This window comes from Myotis lucifugus, unplaced genomic scaffold (genome assembly GCF_000147115.1).
Source record: "Myotis lucifugus unplaced genomic scaffold, Myoluc2.0 scaffold_462, whole genome shotgun sequence".
NCBI lineage: Eukaryota > Metazoa > Chordata > Mammalia > Chiroptera > Vespertilionidae > Myotis > Myotis lucifugus.
The window spans coordinates 686,176-706,583 of NW_005871510.1; the positions used below are offsets into that span (position 1 = coordinate 686,176).

The 20,408-nt window shown below is 42.2% G+C and overlaps 1 protein-coding gene and 1 pseudogene across 1 annotated transcript; one reads left to right on the forward strand and one right to left on the reverse strand.

Annotated features, from left to right (window-relative positions):
* The first annotated feature begins 916 nt into the window (after positions 1-916).
* LOC102432679 lies at positions 917-1,731 on the forward strand (annotated as a pseudogene).
* Positions 1,732-5,898: 4,167 nt separating this feature from the next.
* On the reverse strand, positions 5,899-9,285 carry LOC102432998 (zinc finger protein 709-like). Its single transcript, XM_023744407.1, has 4 exons — positions 9,274-9,285; positions 8,031-8,157; positions 7,765-7,825; positions 5,899-7,372 (listed from the first exon to the last, which is right to left on the reverse strand). The coding sequence occupies exons 1-4, from the start codon at positions 9,283-9,285 to the stop codon at positions 5,899-5,901; spliced, it is 1,674 nt and encodes a 557-aa protein (XP_023600175.1).
* Between the last annotated feature and the right edge of the window lie 11,123 nt (positions 9,286-20,408).

A 20,408-nucleotide genomic window follows, 5' to 3' on the forward strand; every position in this document is an offset into this window, starting at 1 on the left:
AGATAAGAAATTCCAGTATTACATTGCTTTTGATAAAAATTCCTTTCTCATTTTTCTTTTCTCCCTGTGCCTACATAGTAAGTTTCTGAGGACTGTTTTTTACTTTTGGGTAATCTCAAGTGAAATTTTAGGGTCTAAACTTGGTTTTGCCTGGCCAGTGTGGCTCAGTGATTGAGCATTGACCTATGAACCAGGAGGTCACAGCTCGATTGCCTATCAGGGCTCCATCCCCAATGGGGGGTGTGCAGGAAGCCAGCCAATCAATGATTCTCTCCTATCAGTGATGTTGCTGTCTCTCTTCCCTTCCTCTCTCTCTTGTTTTAAAAAATATATTTTATTGATTTTTTACAGAGAGGAAGGGAGAGGGATAGAGAGTTAGAAACATTGATGAGAGAGAAACATCAATTCAGCTGCCTCCTGTACACTCCCTACTGGGGATGTGCCCGCAACCAAGGTACATGCCCTTGACCAGAATCGAACCTGGGACCCTTCAGTGTGCAGGCTGATGCTCTATCCACTGAGCCAAACCGGTTAGAGCTCCTTCTTTCCTCTCTTAAGTCAATAAAATTACACTAAAATACATATATATTTAAAAAACACCTTGAAGTGTTCAAGTATGACTCATTACTTATACAAGAAACTTGCCCTGGAAATAATAATTAACTCTTTTTTTTTCCCCTGAAAGGAATAGATATTTGGGATTTTCTGGTTGAACTAGTAAAATGACAATTTTCTTCTCTTCTTTACACATAAATACTGGATTTGAGTGAGTTTTTTTCGGGTTGTTCAAACATTGGGTTTGTGTAATTAAAATATCGGTGGTGGGCTGCTTCGTGACAGCGCTACGGAGGCTGGTGGGAGGGCTGTACTCCGTGTGAAGCAGAAGCGCAGCCGAATCTCTGGTCCTTGCTTGCAAATGCCTCTGGAGCGATGCCGCCAGAAGACGTCCCCTGAGGGTCTGGAGAGAGCAGCAGAGGATAATGTCTTCCAGTTGGTGGCTACAGTGCGCTCCCAGGAGGAGCCGGTCCAGCCGCTCCTGCGGGCTGCTCTGCGCCCATCCCGGGGCAGCCAGCAGGGTATCCGCCACGACCACCGCGCGACCACCGCGCATGGGCTCGGAAGATCCAGCAGGAGGGCCGCTACAGGGTAGTCTCTAGCCGCCGATCCTCGGGCATTCCCTCGGATGGCCTGGAGTCGGTGACGCAGGCTTCCAGCTGTTGGATCTGGTCCACGGAGACCCAGAGGCCGCTGCTGCCGCCGCCTCCTGCAAAGTACCTGACCCAGATGCGATCCTTTGCAATTCTGTCGAGTTGATCCGTGGGCGATTGACTATATCTGAGGATGGGCAAGTGTCGGGCACCGGGAGGAACAGAAGGATGACTGTGTGTATGACATGTACTACTTGGAGACGGCCACTCCAGGATGGATTGAGAATATCCTCTCCATGCAGCCCTACAGCCAGGAGTGGGAGCTGATGTGCAGGTGAATGATGACCAACAAATGCAGGACATTCATGAAGATGAAGATGATGGGAATAGTGAGAATAATTGGCGCCATGAGTACCCTGAGGAGGCGAGCAGTGACGGAGATGAAGATTCCAGAGGCTCTGACGAATACAACAGCCTCAGTGAAGAGGAAAGAGGCAACAGCAGACCACAGATGTGGAGCAAATACCCTTTGGGTGTGCAGGAGTTTGGCTATGACAGCCCTCATGACCTGGCCTCAGACTGACGATCCTGTGACAACCCTGAGGGTCTATCACAGGCCCTGAGGGCTCTGACTTCAGCATCAACCACCCTGGTAATGGGTTTCCCGGCGTAACACATGGCAGGAAAAAGCATGTCCAACAGCACCATCACACCAGTGAAAACTTGTGCTGAAGGAGTGTCTCTTTTCCACTAATAGTAGGGGCCCTTTGCCTCATTCAAGTGACCCTACACTGCAGTGGTTCTCAACCTTCCTAATGCGGCGACCCTTTAATACAGTTCCTCATGTCGTGGTGACCCCCAATTTCATTGTTACAAATTGAACATAATTAAAGCATAGTGATTAATAACAAAAACAATATGTAATTATATATGTGTTTTCCGATGGTCTTAGGCGACCCCTGTGAAAGGGTCGTTCAACCCCCAAAGGGGTTGCAACCCACAGGTTGAGAACCGCTGCCCTACAGTCTGGGGGACCAAAAAAAAAAAAGCCATAAAATGAAGCTTCCTGGCCTAGGCATTTTCCTGCTCTTCTCCTATGCTGAAGCCAGTAAGTGGAAGAGAGGCTGTTTTATCAGAACTAAGGTTCAACTTCCCCATTCCACCAGGCCTCCCCCTCATATAGAATCTAACGAACCAAATAAACTGATTATCAAAAATAGACCCAGAGTCCTAGAAGCATGAACAGACTGTTGAACCCCAGAGGGAAGGCAGGGGAGGGTGGGTGGGGAGACATCAACCAATGAACTTGTATGCATATTTGCATAACCCATGGACACAGACAATGGAGTGGTGAGGACAGGAGTGAGCTAGAAGAGGTTAATGGGGGTAAATGGAGGGCCTATGTAATACTTTCAACAATAAAGATTTTTTTTAAAATAAAAAAATAAAATGTAAGTTAAGCTCAGCTGGCATGGCTCAGTGGTTGAGCATCAACCTATGAACCAGGAGGTCATGGTTCAATTCCCTGTCAGGGCACATGCCCAGGTTGTGGGCTCGATCCCTAGTGTGGGCGTGCAGGAGGCAGTCAATCAATGATTCTCTCTCATCATTGTTTCTCTCTCTCTTTCCCTTTCCCTTCCATTCTGAAATCAATTAAAAAATATTTAAAAAATCAATGAGACTTTCATGACAAAATTGTAATTATAAAAGAATTTAAAGTAAAATATGTTTGAGGAAAAATTACCTGAACTTCTTTTTTAACAGCAGAAAGTGACCAAATTTATTATGTATGTACATATGGGCATCCCTAAGAATATGAGATCCCAAGACTTATCAAGCAGTAAGGCTTACAAGTCATCTTGAACGAAGGAGAAAGGGGGTAGGTTGTGGCTTGAGACTTCAGAGGGCAGGAAAGCAATTTACCAAAATAAAATTACCTGAACTTGAATGCACATGATACAATAATTAAAGAAGAGATTTGCAGTTTATCTAGATATTCATAATTATAAGGGGACATTTTCATATATCCCCTCAGGAAATTAAGAACAATTATTTGGTGACATACAACAGCTTAGAAAATGGTTAATAAAATATTCCTATGAAACTACAAAAGTGCTATTTTGACAAAAAAATGCACATACTTAAATTTTTTTAAAAAAAATTATTGATTTCAGAGAGGAAGGGAGAGGGAGAGGGAGAGATAAACATCAATGATGAGAATCACTGATGGGCTGCCTCCTGCACACCCCCTACTGGGGGTTGAGCCCACAACCCAGGCATGTGTCTTCCTGGTTCATAGGCTGACGCTCAACCACTGAGCCACATTGGCCAGGCACAATGCACAAACTTTTAATCACATACAATCAAACATAACTGGAAACATACTGAGGGATTCACTCAGCTTCAAGTAACAGGAAACACCCAGTCTTCCTGACAGGAGGAAGAGGCAGATTCTCACATGGAAGGACCAGGTTAAGGCAGCCACTGCACATGCAGCAGAGAAACAAACTCCCAGGTCCTTTTTGGCTGAAACATTGTAGATGTCATGGTCAATAAAGAACACATCCTAGCACTATTAACAGCATATTTCCTATACAAATTACATCTTATACGGATGTAATCTAGAGAAGAGGGGATTCAGACATCAGTTTCCAGATGGACACATGATGGCTTACAGAAAAATCCAAAGTGATGGATCTTTGATGTGAATCTTGAGAAAACATCAGTGGAAACCTACACCTCTAAGAAAGTGTAAATCAAATAACTGGTGGTGGTTATGAGGATAGTCTTAATTGGAAGGGCAAAGGATCATACTAAAAAATCTTATACAACTGTCTCTTCCCTGTGTGGTGGTTTCAAAATCTGATGTGTTACTCATTTCTCCTTTTCAATCTCATGCAAGTGGGGCTACTTGTGAATCCTAAGATGGAACCATAAAGGAGATGAATTCTAAAAAATCTAGGTCCTAACATTACTGACAGGGGAGTGAATATCTCCAACTCTAGATTTTTTTTTCCTTCTACAGGTCTCTCTTCTTCTTTTTATGTCTTTTCTAAAATCAAAGTCTATTCAACAAATAATCAGTCAGAATAAAGAGTAAGGACCCAAATGTGAAAATATTAATTTCCATGAAACTATATTCTTTCATGAACTTGCCATATATAAAAGTTATTCCAAGTGTTCAATATTTTACTCCTGTCACCCCAGAAAAAGAGCTTCTTCAGTAAAAAAAAAAAAAAAAAAGGTAGACTATATTAGTGGACTAAGGATACCCGGAACTGTACAAAGCCAATAGGAAAATCCCAACAAATACCAAACTGTCATTTTATAATAGCACCTTCACACAGGACAAATAAAACAGTATAAAAAATTTAATCTAATTGCACATTAGAAATACACTTCAGTTCACCCAGGGATCTAACAGGCTTCAAAATGGAAAGAAAATATTAATTCATTTAAGGAAAAAGCGTTATCTAGTAATTTTATGTACTATTGCTGAAAGAAAACTCCCAGTTATCTCACCTCAATATTTATTTCTTAAGTTATAAATCTATATTGCAATGATGCATTTTACAAAACAAGCTTGATAAACACTATGTATATACAAACTTAAGATGAATTCTTTCATGTTGAGTTTTCTGTAACATTTTACATGGATTAATTTCCATCAAGCTTTCTCATGTCACATGTAATTTTATCTCTCTTCCCTGAGATTTTTCACATGTAAGGATGTGTGCACATTGAAGCCCTTCTCACATTGTTTATGTTCAAAGGTATTATCCAGTGATTCCTTTCATGCTCTTGGAAGGACCTGGGATGACTTAAGTCTTCCCCACATTCAGATATAGTGTATCTGAAAATTTCCCACATTCCTTATATATCTATTATTTAAAATGTATTGATTTTTAGAGACTGGAAAGGAGAGGAATAGAAACATCAATGAGACAGAAACATCAACGTTGATTGGCTGCCTCCTGCGTGCTCCCCGCTGGGGATTGTGCTCACAACCTGTGTATGTGCCCTGACTAAGAATCAAACGGGCAACCTCGTTGCACAGATCATTGCTCAACCACTAAGCCATACCAGCTGGGTCCACATCTCCTTTTATACTAAATTATGATCATTACTCAAAATTATACCCTCTCCCTACAGGTCACTTCATACAATCAAGTTAATATCTGGATGGTTGCCTTCACAGATCCATTCCCTTTCCTTTTTGGTGTTTCCACTGGGGAAAAACATTGGGCTTGCATAGATACCATTTGGCTCATAGAAAAAAAATTTAGGATGGGCTAGTGCATGCTCACTTCTGTTCAATAGTTTGTGTGCAGCCGTGACCGGTTTGGCTCAGTGGATAGGGTTTTTCTGTGTGCGTCCATTCATGTTTTCTAAGATAATTAAGACAACTGAACTCTTCCATATGTTTTACATTCATAATGTTTCTCTAGTGTAACTTCTTTCGTGTGTTTTTAAGGAAGTGTGATCACTATAACCTTTACCACATTGCTTACATTCATAGTGTTTTTCTCATGTGTGAGTCCTTTCATGTCTTCAAAGATAATTAAGACAAGTGACCTCTTTTCCACATGTTTTACATTCATAGGGTTCTACTCCAATGTGACTTCTTTTGTGTTTTTAATGAAGTGTGGTTGTTATAACCTTTACCACATTGCTTACAGTCATAGTGTTTCTCTGCTATGTAAATCCACTCATGTGACTCTAAGGTAGTGTAATATCTGGCTTTACTATGTCATCTACATTCATAAGGTTTCTCTTCAGTGTGATTCCTTTTATGTTTTCGAAGATAATTGGGACTACCAAATGCTTTACTACATGTTTTACATTCATAGGGCTTTTCTCCCATGTGACTTCTTTCGTGTGTTTTGAAGGAAGTGTGATCGCTGTAACATTTACCACATTGCTTACATTCATAGAGTTTCTCTCCTGTGTGAACTCTTTCATGTCTTCGAAAATTATTAAGATAATTGAACTCTTTTCCACATGTTTTACATTCATAGGGTTTCTCTCCAGTGTGAGATCTTTCATGTATTTGCAAAGAACTGTAATATCTAAAGGCTGATCCACAGTCCTTACATTTATAGGGTTTCTCTTCTGTGTGAATTCTTTGGTGTGTTTTTAAGGCAGTGCGACCACTGTAAGCTTTACCACATCCCATACATTCATAGCATTTCTCTCCTGTGTGACTCATTTTGTGAGACTGTAAGGAACTGCAATATTTGAAGGCTTTGCCACATTGCTTACATTCATAGGGTTTCTCTCCTGTGTGCATCTTTTCATGTTTTCGAAGGTAACTGAGACAAGCGAATGCTTTCCTACATGTTTTACATTCATAGGGTTTCTCTCCAGAGTGACTTCTTTCATGTGTTTTGAAGGAACTGTGATCTCTGTAGGCTTTACCACATTGCTTACATTCATAGGGTTTCTCTCCAGAGTGACTTCTTTCATGTGTTTTGAAGGAACTGCGATCTCTGTAGGCTTTACCACATTGCTTACATTCATAGGGTTTCTCTCCAGAGTGACTTCTTTCATGTGTTTTGAAGGAACTGCGATCTCTGTAGGCTTTACCACATTGCTTACATTCATAGGGTTTCTCTCCAGAGTGACTTCTTTCGTGTGTTTTGAAGGAACTGTGATCTCTGTAAGCTTTACCACATTGCTTACATTCATAGGATTTCTCTCCAGTGTGACTCCTTCCAGGTATTTGATATAAACGGGGAGAAATGGATGCTTTCTCATTTTCCTTACGTTTATAAAGTTCATCTCCAGTGTGAATGGTCATGTGTGCTGGAAGGATTGAGAGATCACTAAATGCTACCCTGCATTCCTTATATTTAAAAAGTTTTTCCCCAGTATGAGTTTTTTCATCTACTTCAACATAGCTGGGACTGAAGGCTTCACCACATATATTATGTGCAAAAGGTTTCTCTCCATTGTGATTCCTTTCATGTTTTTTAATACACTGGAGATAACGTTTATATGGCTTCTCTCCATATTTCTGATAGTTACATGGCTTATGTTCAGTGTGACATCTGACGTTTCCATTATGAGACGAATGTTGTATGGAGGATTCCCCACACACACTATATTTACATGGCTTTACTCCAAGCGATTTCTCATTCAGATTGAGATCTGAAATAGGGATGAAGTTGTCTTCACACTGACAACCCACTTTCCCATCACAGATTCTCTCTACCACAGGACTTCTGGAAAAAAGAAGAAGCATATTCTTCATGATTTACTTATGATTTTATATTTATTAGAATATTTGAACTATATTTCTATGATTTATAGCAAAAAAGTAGGTTTTCTGCCTTATTTAAATGGCTTAAATTGAATAAATGGGATGCTGTGCAAGAGGACTTCAGCCTTGCTATTATCAAACAGTGACACTCATATACAGGGTTTATTAACGCTGTTCTTCATTTGAACTAGTTTTCAAATACTGAATGCCTTTGTCATACATAAGAAAGTAATTTGGTGTAAATTTTCTGAGAGGTCAAATTTGAAGCAGGGTTTTTTGTTTGTTTCTTTTTAAAATTTCATAGCATGACAGGTTTCTCATGTAAAACAGTGTTTTCTATTGAGTGTGACTCACGTTCGTTTTCTCCTCTGGTTTCTGTACAGATCTTCAATGTCATGGTTTTTCCAATTCTTTCCTAAAATACAGACCCAGAAAATTTATTCCAAAAGTAGTAGAAATTACAGAAACATCATTAGATTCTATTTCTATGATGAGCTGTGACCACACCCAGTTTATTTATCAGTGTCCTCCCTTCCCACATTATACACATTAGAACAACTTTGATGGGCAAGAAACACTTGTCCTCTAATTAACAAGGTGAAGAAAGTTGTCATCCATACCTAAGGAGGCCAGGTTCCTGAAGGTTTCCCACATCACATCTCTGTAGAGTTTCTTCTGTGGAGTATCCATTAAAGCCCACTCCTCCAGAGTGAAGTTCACAGCCACATCCTCAAAGGTTACTGAGTCCTAAAATAGTACAAATATGTGCACAGTACATGAGACTGACAGCACTGGACACCCAGACTTTATTTACAGGAAGGTTACATATAATTCTGTTGTCTCCATATATTTAGTCTATGACTTTTATCATCAAAATATTCTGTGTTCACATTTACTTCCGTATAAATTTAACCTTATCATAAACACATGAAAATTAATACTTCTTTACAGTGATCACATTACATCTTATTTTTCTCTAATGGCAGGGGTCAGAGCATGATGAGAAATGACAAATGCTATTCAAATAAAACAAATATTATAATTTTAAGACTTCCACCCTGAGGGCTTCCAGTCAAGATGGTGAAGTAGGTAAATGCTATACTTGCATCCTCCCACAAGCACATTAAAATTGCAACTATACTATAGAACAACCATCATTGAGAACCACCTAAAATTTGGCTGAAAAAAATTCCTATAACTAAGAATATAAAAAAGAAGCCACATTGAGACTGATAAGGGGTGGAAATACGCAATGAGCTGTTCTCTCACCCTTGTGTGGTGGTTAAAAATTAGGAGGGCTATATCAGCTACAGAAGTTCCCCCCTGAGGAGCAAGAGCTCCCAGCGCTGGGAAAAGAAGTTCCCATAACATCTGACTGTGAAAGCCAGTGGGGATGGAGGCTGAGTGAGACAGGGCTGCTGGAGTCCTAAATATTCCTCCTAAAGGTCCTGTGCATGCACTTACTCAAACTCACTTGATCTGAGTTCCACTGCTCAAAAGACACCAGGGCCCTGACCCGTTTGGCTCAGTCAATGGAGCATCAGCCTGCAGACTGAAAGATCCCAGATTCAATTCCAGTCAAGGGCATGTACCTTGGTTGCGGGCACATCCCAATAGGAGATGTGCAGGGGACAGCTAATCGATGTTTCTCTCTCATCGATGTTTCTAACTCTCCCTTCCTTTCTGTAAAAACTCAATAATATATATATATATATATTTTAAAAAGACACCAGGAGGGAAGAACTGAATTGTCTGGATTTAAGGCAAGAGCTAGAGGGGCAGCTTTTTCCCAGACAGAAATGCTGGAAGAAGCCATTGTTCCTTTGCTGAGCCTTTCCCCATAGAGCCTGTAGGTGGCCATACCTGAGTCTCCATCGACCTGGATAAACTGCCCTGGTGACTCTCTGAAACGTTGCCCCACTCATCTTGCAGGTCCAGCCAAACTGTTTCCAGTGAATTTTCCACACAAAAGCCTGTCTTGGATCATGCTACAGACTTTCCTAAAATCCTTCAAAGATTCACAACACCCGCCCCCCCGCCCCGCCACTACCACCAAAGCATCTGGCCTCAACGTGCCCCATACCTCTTGCTAAGTGGTCCCAGACCTGACACTAGCAGTAGACCACCACAGATTGCATCTTGGCCTCTCCTAGGCACCTCCAAGCCCAGCACAATAGCAGACATCTGCAGATCACTTTGTCGTTCATACCAAGTGGCCTTGGGCAGGGTACAGATGGCAGCTGATCTTAGCCTGCACTTCCAATGAGGCCACAGAGACAGCTTTATTATTTTTAATTTGTTTTTATTTTATTTTTTTGGTGGCCAGCTTTAGACTATGCCAGAGCACCATGCAACCACTTCCATGAGCGACATACTCAAGGGGCAGTCTGTGGTTGAGGCCAGATATTTTAGCCAATTGGCCTGAGGGTAAATCCTCCCATTGACATGCCAACCCCAACTGAGGCTAGACTACATCACCAGGGTGCACACAGCCCAAATAAGGGAACATCTGGAGTGCCCAGCTCAGGTAACTGGGAGACTGTTTCACTGGGATCTACAGGATACCCACTACATAAGCCCACTCCACCAAGATCGGGAGACACAAAAACAAACACAGGGAGGCAGCCAAAATGAGGAGAGAAAGAAACATGTTCCAAATGAAAGAATAGACAAAATTCCAGAAAAAGAACTCAATGAAATGGAGGCAAGCAATCTACCACATGCAGTATTCAAAACACTGGTCATAAAAATGCTCAATGAACATAGAGGAAGAGTAGATATACTTAAGTGAGAATTTCAACAAAGAGATAGAAAACAAAAATGGAGATAGACCGCAGTCAGAAATGCAGAATACATAAGGAATCAACAGTAGAGTAGATGAAGCTTCTTATTGCAGAGAAGCTAGAGGACAGATTTAGATCTGTTAATGAATATATCTTACATTTTATTTGAAATATGTCACTTGAAAATCTGAGTGTGTTTTGCCTCTTTCTAGAAATTATGGAACGTATTCATAAAATATCCATCTAAAGAACGTTAATTGATTGCTTTTAGTTGTCATTAAGAAAGATCAAGGTTTCTGAGTTAACAATTATAATTAAATTGGAAAGAAATTATATGGTTTGGTAGAAGATATAAAATATGAAATACTTATTGCTCTAAAGCTGGTTATTTCTGAATGGATAAGAAGGTTTGTAAAGAAAGATCTCGAGGGAAATATATAGGTAATGAATTTAATTAGGTAAATGAATCTATCAAAAGTAAGCTAATATAGAATTTGTTTTGTTCTTTTTCAGTCTGTTAAAAGGGAAAAAAGTTTTTCCTATATCTGCCTAGAGAGCAAAGATTCTACATACCATTAAATAATCATATGTCATATTGTGTTAATCAGGTACTTGATTTCTTAAAAACCTCTCTCTTTAATCCTAAGAAGTCAAATTTTGCTAGCCTGTGATTGTGTGTGATTCTTATTGTTGTTACTTGGGTAAATAATTTGTTTCATAATGACATATGATCTTTTGGCCAAGTATGTTTCACAACCTTCCCGGGTCTTAAATTTTTAAAAAATATTTTTTTATTGATTTGAGAGGTAGGGAGAGGGGAGAGAGAGATAGAAACATCAATAATGAGAGAGAATCATTGATTGGCTGCCTCCCGCACGTCCCCTACCGGGGATCGAGACCACAACTCAGGCATGTGCCGTTGACTGGAATTGAACCCGGAACCCTTCAGTCCTATGCTCTATCCACTGAGCCAAGCCAGCAAGGGCCTGAGTTTTAAATTTTAAGAGATTTTTTCTTGACTTAGAATTGGCTTTGAATCATTACAATGGGCTCCTGGAATATCTCAAGGATTTATTCTCTCTCCTTTCTAAAAAAGAAAGTTTAAACTAATTAGGCCTATTTGATATGTTTAAAGTATGTGGGCAGCTTTGTCAAATAAAGAAATAATAGCCCTGGCTGGATGGCAATTTTATTTTCTATGACAACTTTAGATAGAGAATCTAAAGGTTTTTGCAGATTGGCAAGCAAAGTAGCAGTTTTGTTGACTATAATTATCAATGTTTTAGATAAGTTATGTAAAACATGCTGGTGGGCCACCATTCCCCACCATGGCAGGAGGGTATAACCAAAGAAGTATGTTCATCCCCATCAAGAATGTATCCTGGAACATGTCAAGCTACTTGAATAAATAGCTTGAACAAGTTAGTGGCTGGTCTCATTTCCTGGATGGACTGATAAAGTAGTAACTAATGAAGAAATTATATGGTTTAAAGTAGTAACAAATCTAGCATATGCAGATTTGACTAGCACTAACCAATTCCTGTATTCTGACATTAAAGTTCCATATAGGAACTACCAAGGACACTGCCTGCACATCCACATCCCCTCCACCTGATCTCTTTTTTGGTATGAATAACTTCCTTGGTTAAACTCTCCTACCATGGTGGGAAGTGGTGGCCCACCAGCATCTTTTACATAACTTCTCTCTCTATATATAAAAGCCCTGCCTGCACTGAAATGCTAAGATGGTTTTGAAGGCATGAGCCTGCCATTTTCTCAGGTTGTCAACACCTGAATAAACCTCATTACTTCTCAATCAGAACCTGTCTCACAAGTTTGGCTTTCATGGCAGCAGGCAGCCAGAACTTCAGGTCATTTTCAAGGTTTTATGAAGAATGTTGCTCAGTGGTTGAGCATCAACCTGTACACCAAGAAGCCGCTGGTTTGATTCCTGGTCCGCTGGTTTGATTCCTGGTCAGGGCACACTGTGTGCTTGATCCCCAGTAGGGGGAGTGCAGAAAGCAGCCAATCAATGTTTCTATTAAAAAACATATTTTTTAAAAGGGGGACCCATGATATTAAAGATGTCTAAAAAAAAGAATAAAGAATAGAGACAGTGGTCATCTATGGGGCAGGACAGAGATGAGTTGAAGACGGGAACACTAGGAAACCCTCACCACTGCCCACAGGCCGTTCATAAATCTTGACGATTCCAAAGGTGTTCATATTGTTATTACTAAGTCTTACCCCAATACAGGTTGTACAGTCTTTTATTATTTTTGTAGGATATGTTTATTGATTTGAGAGAGAGAAAGAGAGAGAGGTTGTGAATAAACCCACAACCTAGGTATGTGCCCTGACCGAGAACCAAACCCGCAATCTTTTGGTGTACAGGATGACCCGCCAACCAACTGAGCCACTTGGCCAGGGCTGTGCAATCTTTTCTGAATATATTTGATGAAAAAAATTTAAGAAGTAACTAAGGTTGGAAAAGAACATAATTTATATGTTTGTCCTGTAATGTGGCAATCTGAGGCTTTATTCATGGTTCGGACAGAAAAACTGGTAACAAGCCAAGTGTCTTTAAAAAGAATGGGTTACATAAACTCATCATCATATATACTATTTCAAAACAAGGTTATTGATAATGAAAATATCTGGAGGATTTGCCAATAGAACAAATAACTGCAATATATATGCCATGTTACATTTCCTATAACCTGCAGAGAAAGATGAGACCCCCGGCCCCATCCAAGGTTTGGTTGATTGTGGAGACTAACACATGCCTAAAAGGATGAAGGGGTTTATGATTACATAACTGAGGCGGAGTCTTGTGGAAAGCAGGGCAGGCCTCACAAGCAGGTGCAAATTGCCTTGAGAGAGCAAGGAAAGGAGCCTGGCCTGTTTTTGTTGTTGTTGTTGTTTTAAATTAAATGTATTTTTATTGATTTCAGAGAGGAAGGGAGAGGGAGAGAGAGAAACATCAATGATGAGAAAGAATCATTGATTGGCTGCCTCCTGCACACCCCACACTGGGGCTCGAGCCCACAGCCTGGGCATGTGCCCTGACTGGGAATCAAACCATGACCTTCTGGTTCATAGGTGGACACTCAACCAGAGCCATGTCGGCTGGGCTGGCCTGGGGTTTTGATTGAGGTTAGGGGTGGGCTAGGGTGAGAGTTCATATACACAGACACAGAGGGGGCTTTTATGGGCTGGATCTCCTGCAGCACCAAAGGAGTGAGCAGCCAGGTTTTTATATCACCTTGTACAAATGTGGGACACACGGGGAAATGAAAGGGTTGTCAGCTGTCAAATAATAGAAAATATATCTCTTGGTCTCTGGACCAAGTTCCTGGCACAGAGCTCCTAAAACTTCTAAATTCCAAAAGGCACTAGGAGCACATTTTGTTCCAGTGAATAAACTCTGGTTGGGGATCTGAATAAGGGCTCTCACCAGAAAGATCAGACCATATTAGGGGTGTGGAATTCTCAGCCCCACTCCCATCCCGCAGAGAGGGCAGAGGGGTTAAAAATGGAGTTAATACCTGATCATACCTACACAAGGAAACCTCCATAAAATCCCAGTAAGGATGGGGTTCGGAGAGCCTCCAGTTTGGTGAGCACATCCATGTAGTGGGAGGATGAGGCACCCCAACAGACCTCACTCAGTCTTACTCTTCATCTGGCTATTGATCTGGATCCTTTATCATATCCTCTAATACAGCGGTCGACAACCTGTCGGACCTCACGGACCACCAGTGGCCCGTGGACCAACGGTTGGCGACTGCTGCTCTACTAGTAATAAACTGGTAAATGTAACTGTGTGTCTTTTTTCTGAATTCTATAAGCCACTCTAGCAAATTAATTGAACCCAAGCAGGAAGTTATGGGAACCTTTGATTTGGACAAAAGTTGAGAGAAAACTTGGGACATACTACCTGCATATTATCTGAAGTTGTTTGGGGGGTGGTGGTGGGGGGGGGATGTTTTATGGGACTGAGCCCTTAACCAGTGGGATCTGACCTTTTTCTGGGAAGATAGTGTAATTTGAGTTAAGGTGTAGGACACCCAGCTGGGATCACTGAGAATTGCTTGTTGTGAGAAAACCTTTCACACATTTGATGACTAGAACTGTCAGAAGTGAAAGTTAGAGAGAAAGTAAAGACTTGCCAGAGGGAAGAACTGGGGTTTTCCCTACTCAGGATGAATATTGGGTTCTTCCAACACATCAGCAGTCAAACATTGAAACGTGGAGTCAGAGACCTCTGATTTTTCATGTAGCACTATGGAGCTCAGGAGGTGCTATTCCCATTCTCACAAGAAAATAGCAAAGAAACTTAAAATCAATGACTCTTCTAAGATCTGTCACAGAATTAAGGTCACAGGGCAACCCATCACCTTCAGAATTGGAAAGAGACAGAAGATAACCATGCCGGAAACTATTTATTGTCTTCACTAGCTGAGCATAGAGTAGAGACCCCCAAAAGCTAGTGACCTTTGAAGCCCTAGCAAAGGTCGGGGCTGTGCACCACCCAGTTAATCTAGATAATGGTAGCTTAAGCATCATCCCCACCTTAGTTCACTTAATTCCTTAGATACTTATGTAAATCCTTGTTGATTATTGTTGATTAGATATTCTGCCTATTTCTGGAAATTGTCTGCTGATGAGCTAATCTGTGTGTCATTGAAGTCTCCTTACCTAAGGGCTACCCCAAATCAATAAAAGGTTGGAGCGGCCTGAGCATCGGTGGAAGTCCTTCTGGACTTGCCCGCCTGGTCCCCCAACATTTCCAAATTGTCTCTTGTCTCTTTTCTCTCTCATTTGTGTGCGGCTCCTCTTTTCAGATCCCGAACCCTAATCCACGCGGGACGTGGAAGGAAACACACACGACATAACCAGGCTGAAATATGCCTACAATATTCTGCTCTATTTAATGAGGCCTGTCCTCAAAGATTCTGTTTCACCAGAGCCTGACTGGAATTTTACCATCATCAAACTGACATGGGGAGGGAAATTGCCAATTTGAGACCCTTCTAGATGTTCTCCCTGACCCAAGTTGAGGCTGTGCACAGACACTTAGAAACACGTGAGCCCTGGCTGGTGTGGCTCAGTGGGTTGAGCATTGTCCTGTGCACTGAACAGTCTCCAGTTTGATTCCCAGTCAGGGCACGTGCACAGGTTTCAGGTTCCGTGCCTGGTTGGGGTAAGTATGGGAGGCAATCTTGATCAATGTTTCTCTCTCACATCAGTGTTCTCTCTCTCTTCCCCTCTCCCTTTCTCGCTCTCTAAAATCAATAAAAACATCAAACACATAAGAGCCACGCCAGTGTGGTTCAATGGTTGAGCATCGACCTATGAACCAGGAGGCCATGGTTCAATTGCTAGTTAGGGCACATGCCCGAATTGTGGACTCTATCTCCTGCGTGTGCAGGAGGCAGCCAATCAATGATTCTCTCTCATCACTAATGTTTTTATCTCTCCCTCTCCCTTTTTCTCTGAAATCAATAAAAAATATATTTACAAAATATCAAATCAGACTTATTTTAGGAACTATGCAAGCAGAAAGAAAGTTTTGTGAAATGAAGTGTTCAAACAAAAACTACCCAACTAGAATTGTGTGTCAATCAAAATTATCCTTCAAAAATGAGGGAGAAATAAAGTCTTTCTGAGATAAACAAAAATCAAGGAAATCTGTCCCTGGTACACCTGCCTTGCAAAAAATATTAAATTTGTCCGGAAGAAGGTAATGATGAAAGGGAGAGTGCTATGAATGAATAAATGAAGGTTAAATAAAATTATTTGGTTTTGTTATTTAATCTAACAGAGAACATTTTGTTCAAAGTGATAACAGCTACCACATAGTCAATGAATAAGCTCAATGTTAGAAGGGACAGGGAGGGAAGAATTGGGAATACTCTTTTGAGGAACTTGTACATCCAGTGAAGGAGTAATAGAGTTACTTCAAAGGCAACAAATAGAAACTAGTAAAATATGGTAGATAATAATCCAACTATAATCATGTGCTGCTAATGATGGGAATATGTTCTGAAAAATTCGTTGTTAGACAATTTTGTCATTGTGCGAATATCACAGAGTGCGCTTACACAAACCTAGACAGTAGAGCCTATTATTCTATGACATCCAGGCTACATGGAATATCACTGTTGTGTATGCAATCTGTCATGCCGTTATATTGTGCATAACTGCATATCAATAATTACTTGAAATATCAATGGTCTAAATGCAACACATGAAAGACAGACACTGTCATCGCAGATAAAATAACAATTAAATAGTGCCTACAAGAATCACACTTTAGATAAAAAGATATAGATAAAAAGTAAAAGATGGAGAAACATATATCATCCCAACACCAAACCAAAACAAAAGCTGGCATAGCTGTACGATAATTTCAGAGGAAGCAGACTTCAGAGGAAGAAAAATTCAGAGAGAAAAACAGGGGCAATCACATAATGATAAAGGAGTAGTTCCCCAAGAGGACATAGCAGTCCTTGGTGGGTATGTGCTTAACAACAGAGGGACAAAATGCTTGGCGGGGTGAGCGGGGGGAGCAGGGGGAGAATATTACTGCAAAGAGAAACAGATAAATCCATCATTATAGTTGGAGACATCAACACCTGCTCCATTAGTAATTAAGAGCTCCAGCAGGCAGAAAATCAAAAAGAACACAGATATGGACACCCAGATGCATGAAGCTCAAAGACCCCTAAACAGGTTGAGCCAAAAGGAGACTTCACCAAGTTGCATTATAAGCAAATTATCAAAAATCAAAGACAAAGAACTTTGAAAGGTGTGAGAAACTGATACAGGGTTAAGCCTCGGACTGGCCTGCTGGCAAAGTCACAAACAAGTCCCAGCTTAGAGGGCTCAGTCCTCTTAGCATAATTAGGCTTGACCTTATAGCACTCCCCAGATCTTACCCGGGAAGCTAATGGGCTGAGGGAAGTGCAGGGAGTGTAAACATGATCAAAACAGGTGAAACTCATAAGAACTGTGTAACTATGGTAACCACTGCCTTGTTTACCTCTGTCTATAAAAGGTCGGTGCGGCCTGAGCACGGGTGGAAGTCCTTCCTCTTGAGTTGGACTCACCCGCCTGGTCCCCCAATATTTCCAAATTATCTCTTGTCTTTTCTCTTTCATTTGTGTGCGGCTCCTCTTCCAGACCCGAACCCTGAACCACGCAGGACGTGGAGGGAAACATTTTACGACAGAAAGGTAGCAAGAAAAAAGTGATGCATCACATACAAGGAAACCCCCGTTTCTGCATTTCTCAGCTGACACCTCGAGGACATTAGAGTAGCATGATATGCACAAAATGTTGAAAGAAACTGCCAATCAAGAGAATCATTGATCGGCTGCCTCCTGCACGCCCCCTACTGGGGATCGAGCCTACAACCTGGGCATGTGCCCTTGGCTGAATCAAACCCAGGACCCTTCAGTCCACAGGCCGATGCTCTATCCACTGAGCCAAACCAACCAGGGCTCAAGATTTGCTTAAATACATTTTACATTTGTTGAAAAATGGATAATGAAGAAAAGTGACTAAATAGTTTCAAGGTGACAAACCGAGGGAGGGTGTAGAGAAGACTGTACACAAGTTAGAACTAGGCAGATTAGAGACTGACGCCCTAAATCCCCTCAGACCCGATAGACTCCCTCCCTGTGTCCCACAGGGAGTTGCTTACAGGAACAGGCCATTGCTTTGCCCCAGGGCAAGTATTTAAAGTGTTTTTCCTTGCCATGCCGGTTTGGCTCAGTGGATGGAGCGTTGGCCTGCGGACTGAAGGGTTCCAGGTTCGATTCCGGTAAGGCCATGTACCTTGGTTGTAGGCACATCCCCAGTAGGGAGTGTGCAGGAGGCAGCTGATCGATGTTTCTATCTCATCGATGTTTCTAACTATCCCTCTCCCCTCTGTAAAAAGTCAATAAAATATATTTTAAAAAATAAATAAAGTGTTTTTTCCTAATCCGGGGTGGGCAAGCACCAGTACACCAGTCCTTCCTGCCCTATTCTATTTAATTACATAACGCTGGCCATGGCAGGATATCCCCACACAGGGTCCCCCTGGAGGCAGTTTCCCTTCATAAACTCGTGATGCAATGCTGGAGTTGTCAGCCTCTTTTGTCTGTCTCTTGGCCGGGACAGTATCACAGAGGGGCAGTATGACAGGACAGATAATGGAGGGAAGTTTCAAAAAAGAACCTCCCCCCAAAGGACTGCCCATAGGATACCGGTGCCCAGGAAAGATCCTGCGGGTAAAGGAATGGGGATTCACAGAGCATATTCCACGTGGTATTCACAACTTTCCCCTCACATAAAATAATCTTTAATGTGAGGCATCCATTGAAGGTGGGAAAATATGAACAATTACATGCTGGCCCGTGTGGCTTGGTTGATTGGAGCATTGTCCCCTACACTCAGGGAAACTAGAGCCAAAGGCCTGCACTAGGCAGTGGATAAAGGATCCAAAGGAAAGAAACACAAGCATTGGAATCAGCTCAGAGGAGCAGCCTGCTTCCCACAGGACAGGAGAGCCACTCTCAGAAGGTTCACATCCTAGAGTCCCAGCGGTTCTCAACCTGTGGGTCGCGACCCCTTTGGCGGTCGAACGACCCTTTCACAGGGGTCGCCTCAGACCATCCTGCATATCAGATATTTACATTACGATTCATAACAGTAGCAACATTACAGTTATGAAGTAGCAACGAAAATAATTTTATGGTTGGGTCACAACATGAGGAACTGTATTTAAAGGGCCAGAAGGTTAAGAACCACTGCTGTAAGCCATATTTCTAGTTCAACAAGAAAAACCACTGGGGGAGGGGAGGCAGGTGGGCGGGCAAGAGGTTGGGAGGGGTGTATGGAGGGATTGAGCAAAAAAGAAAAAAAAGAAAAGAGAGAAAAAAAACTCATGAACAGGGACAACACTGGTACTGCCAGGGGGAGGGAGGGGGAGGAGGATATAGGAGGGATAAATTTTTATGGGCAAAGACTTGACTTGGGGAGGCTAACACACAATTCAGTGGACAGGTGATGTGTTGTAGGAAAAAAAAAAAGAAAAACCACAAGTACTTATTACTTTCAGAAAATAATGATTTGCTATTTCTATGACAAGAAGAAAGTTCTTAATTAAGCACACTTGAACACTTCTGATGTTCAAATCTTAAGCCCTGGACTTCCATTTGAGCACCCTCCCTCCTCAAAACAAAAGAATGAAGGCACTTCAGAAAAGTTCAGAAATTTATAGACCCCGCTCAGGGGAGGAAAATGAGAAACACGAAGTTCAAACGCATTCGATGTAACACTGGAATTTTTTTTTCTTCCTGAAATTGATCTCTCATACTCTTTGGAAATAATTATTTTATATCACCTTTCAAGATTATTGATTAAATACATTTTATACTCATTGACAAATGGACACCAAAAACAAAGTAAATACGTCTTTTTAAGTGACAATCCCAGGGAAGGGGCCGAACACCCAGAAAAGTTCCCAAAGAGGATCTCCACCCAAGGACTTCCTAGGATGTCTGTGCCCAGGGAGGGTCCTGGGACGGGGGGACAGGGATTTCATACACCGTATTCCAGGTGGTGATCCTCAGCTTTCCTCTCATGTAAACACAACTACACACAAAAAATAAATATTTATTTTTAAAATTGAGTTTAGAGAGAAAGGAAGGGGGGGTGGGAGAAAGGGAGAGAGATTTGTTTTCCACTTATTATGCATTCGTGTGTTGCTTCTTGTGTGCCCTGACCTGGGATCGAACCCACAACGCTGAAGCCAACTGAGCAACGGGGACGGGGAGTGAGGGGACGGGGAGCGCCCGGGGGGACGGGGAGTGAGGGGACGGGGAGCGCCCGGGGGGACGGGGAGTGAGGGGACGGAGAGCGCCCGGGGGGACGGGGAGTGAGGGGACGGAGAGCGCCCGGGGGGACGGGGAGTGAGGGGACGGAGAGCGCCCGGGGGGACGGGGAGTGAGGGGACGGAGAGCGCCCGGGGGGACGGGGAGTGAGGGGACGGAGAGCGCTCGGGGGGACGGGGAGTGAGGGGACGGAGAGCGCCTGGGGGACGGGGAGTGAGGGGACGGAGAGCGCCGGGGGGACGGGGAGTGAGGGGGACGGAGAGCGCTCGGGGGTACGGGTAGTGAGGGGACGGAGAGCGTCCGGTTGGAGTTTGTGGGGGGGGGGCAG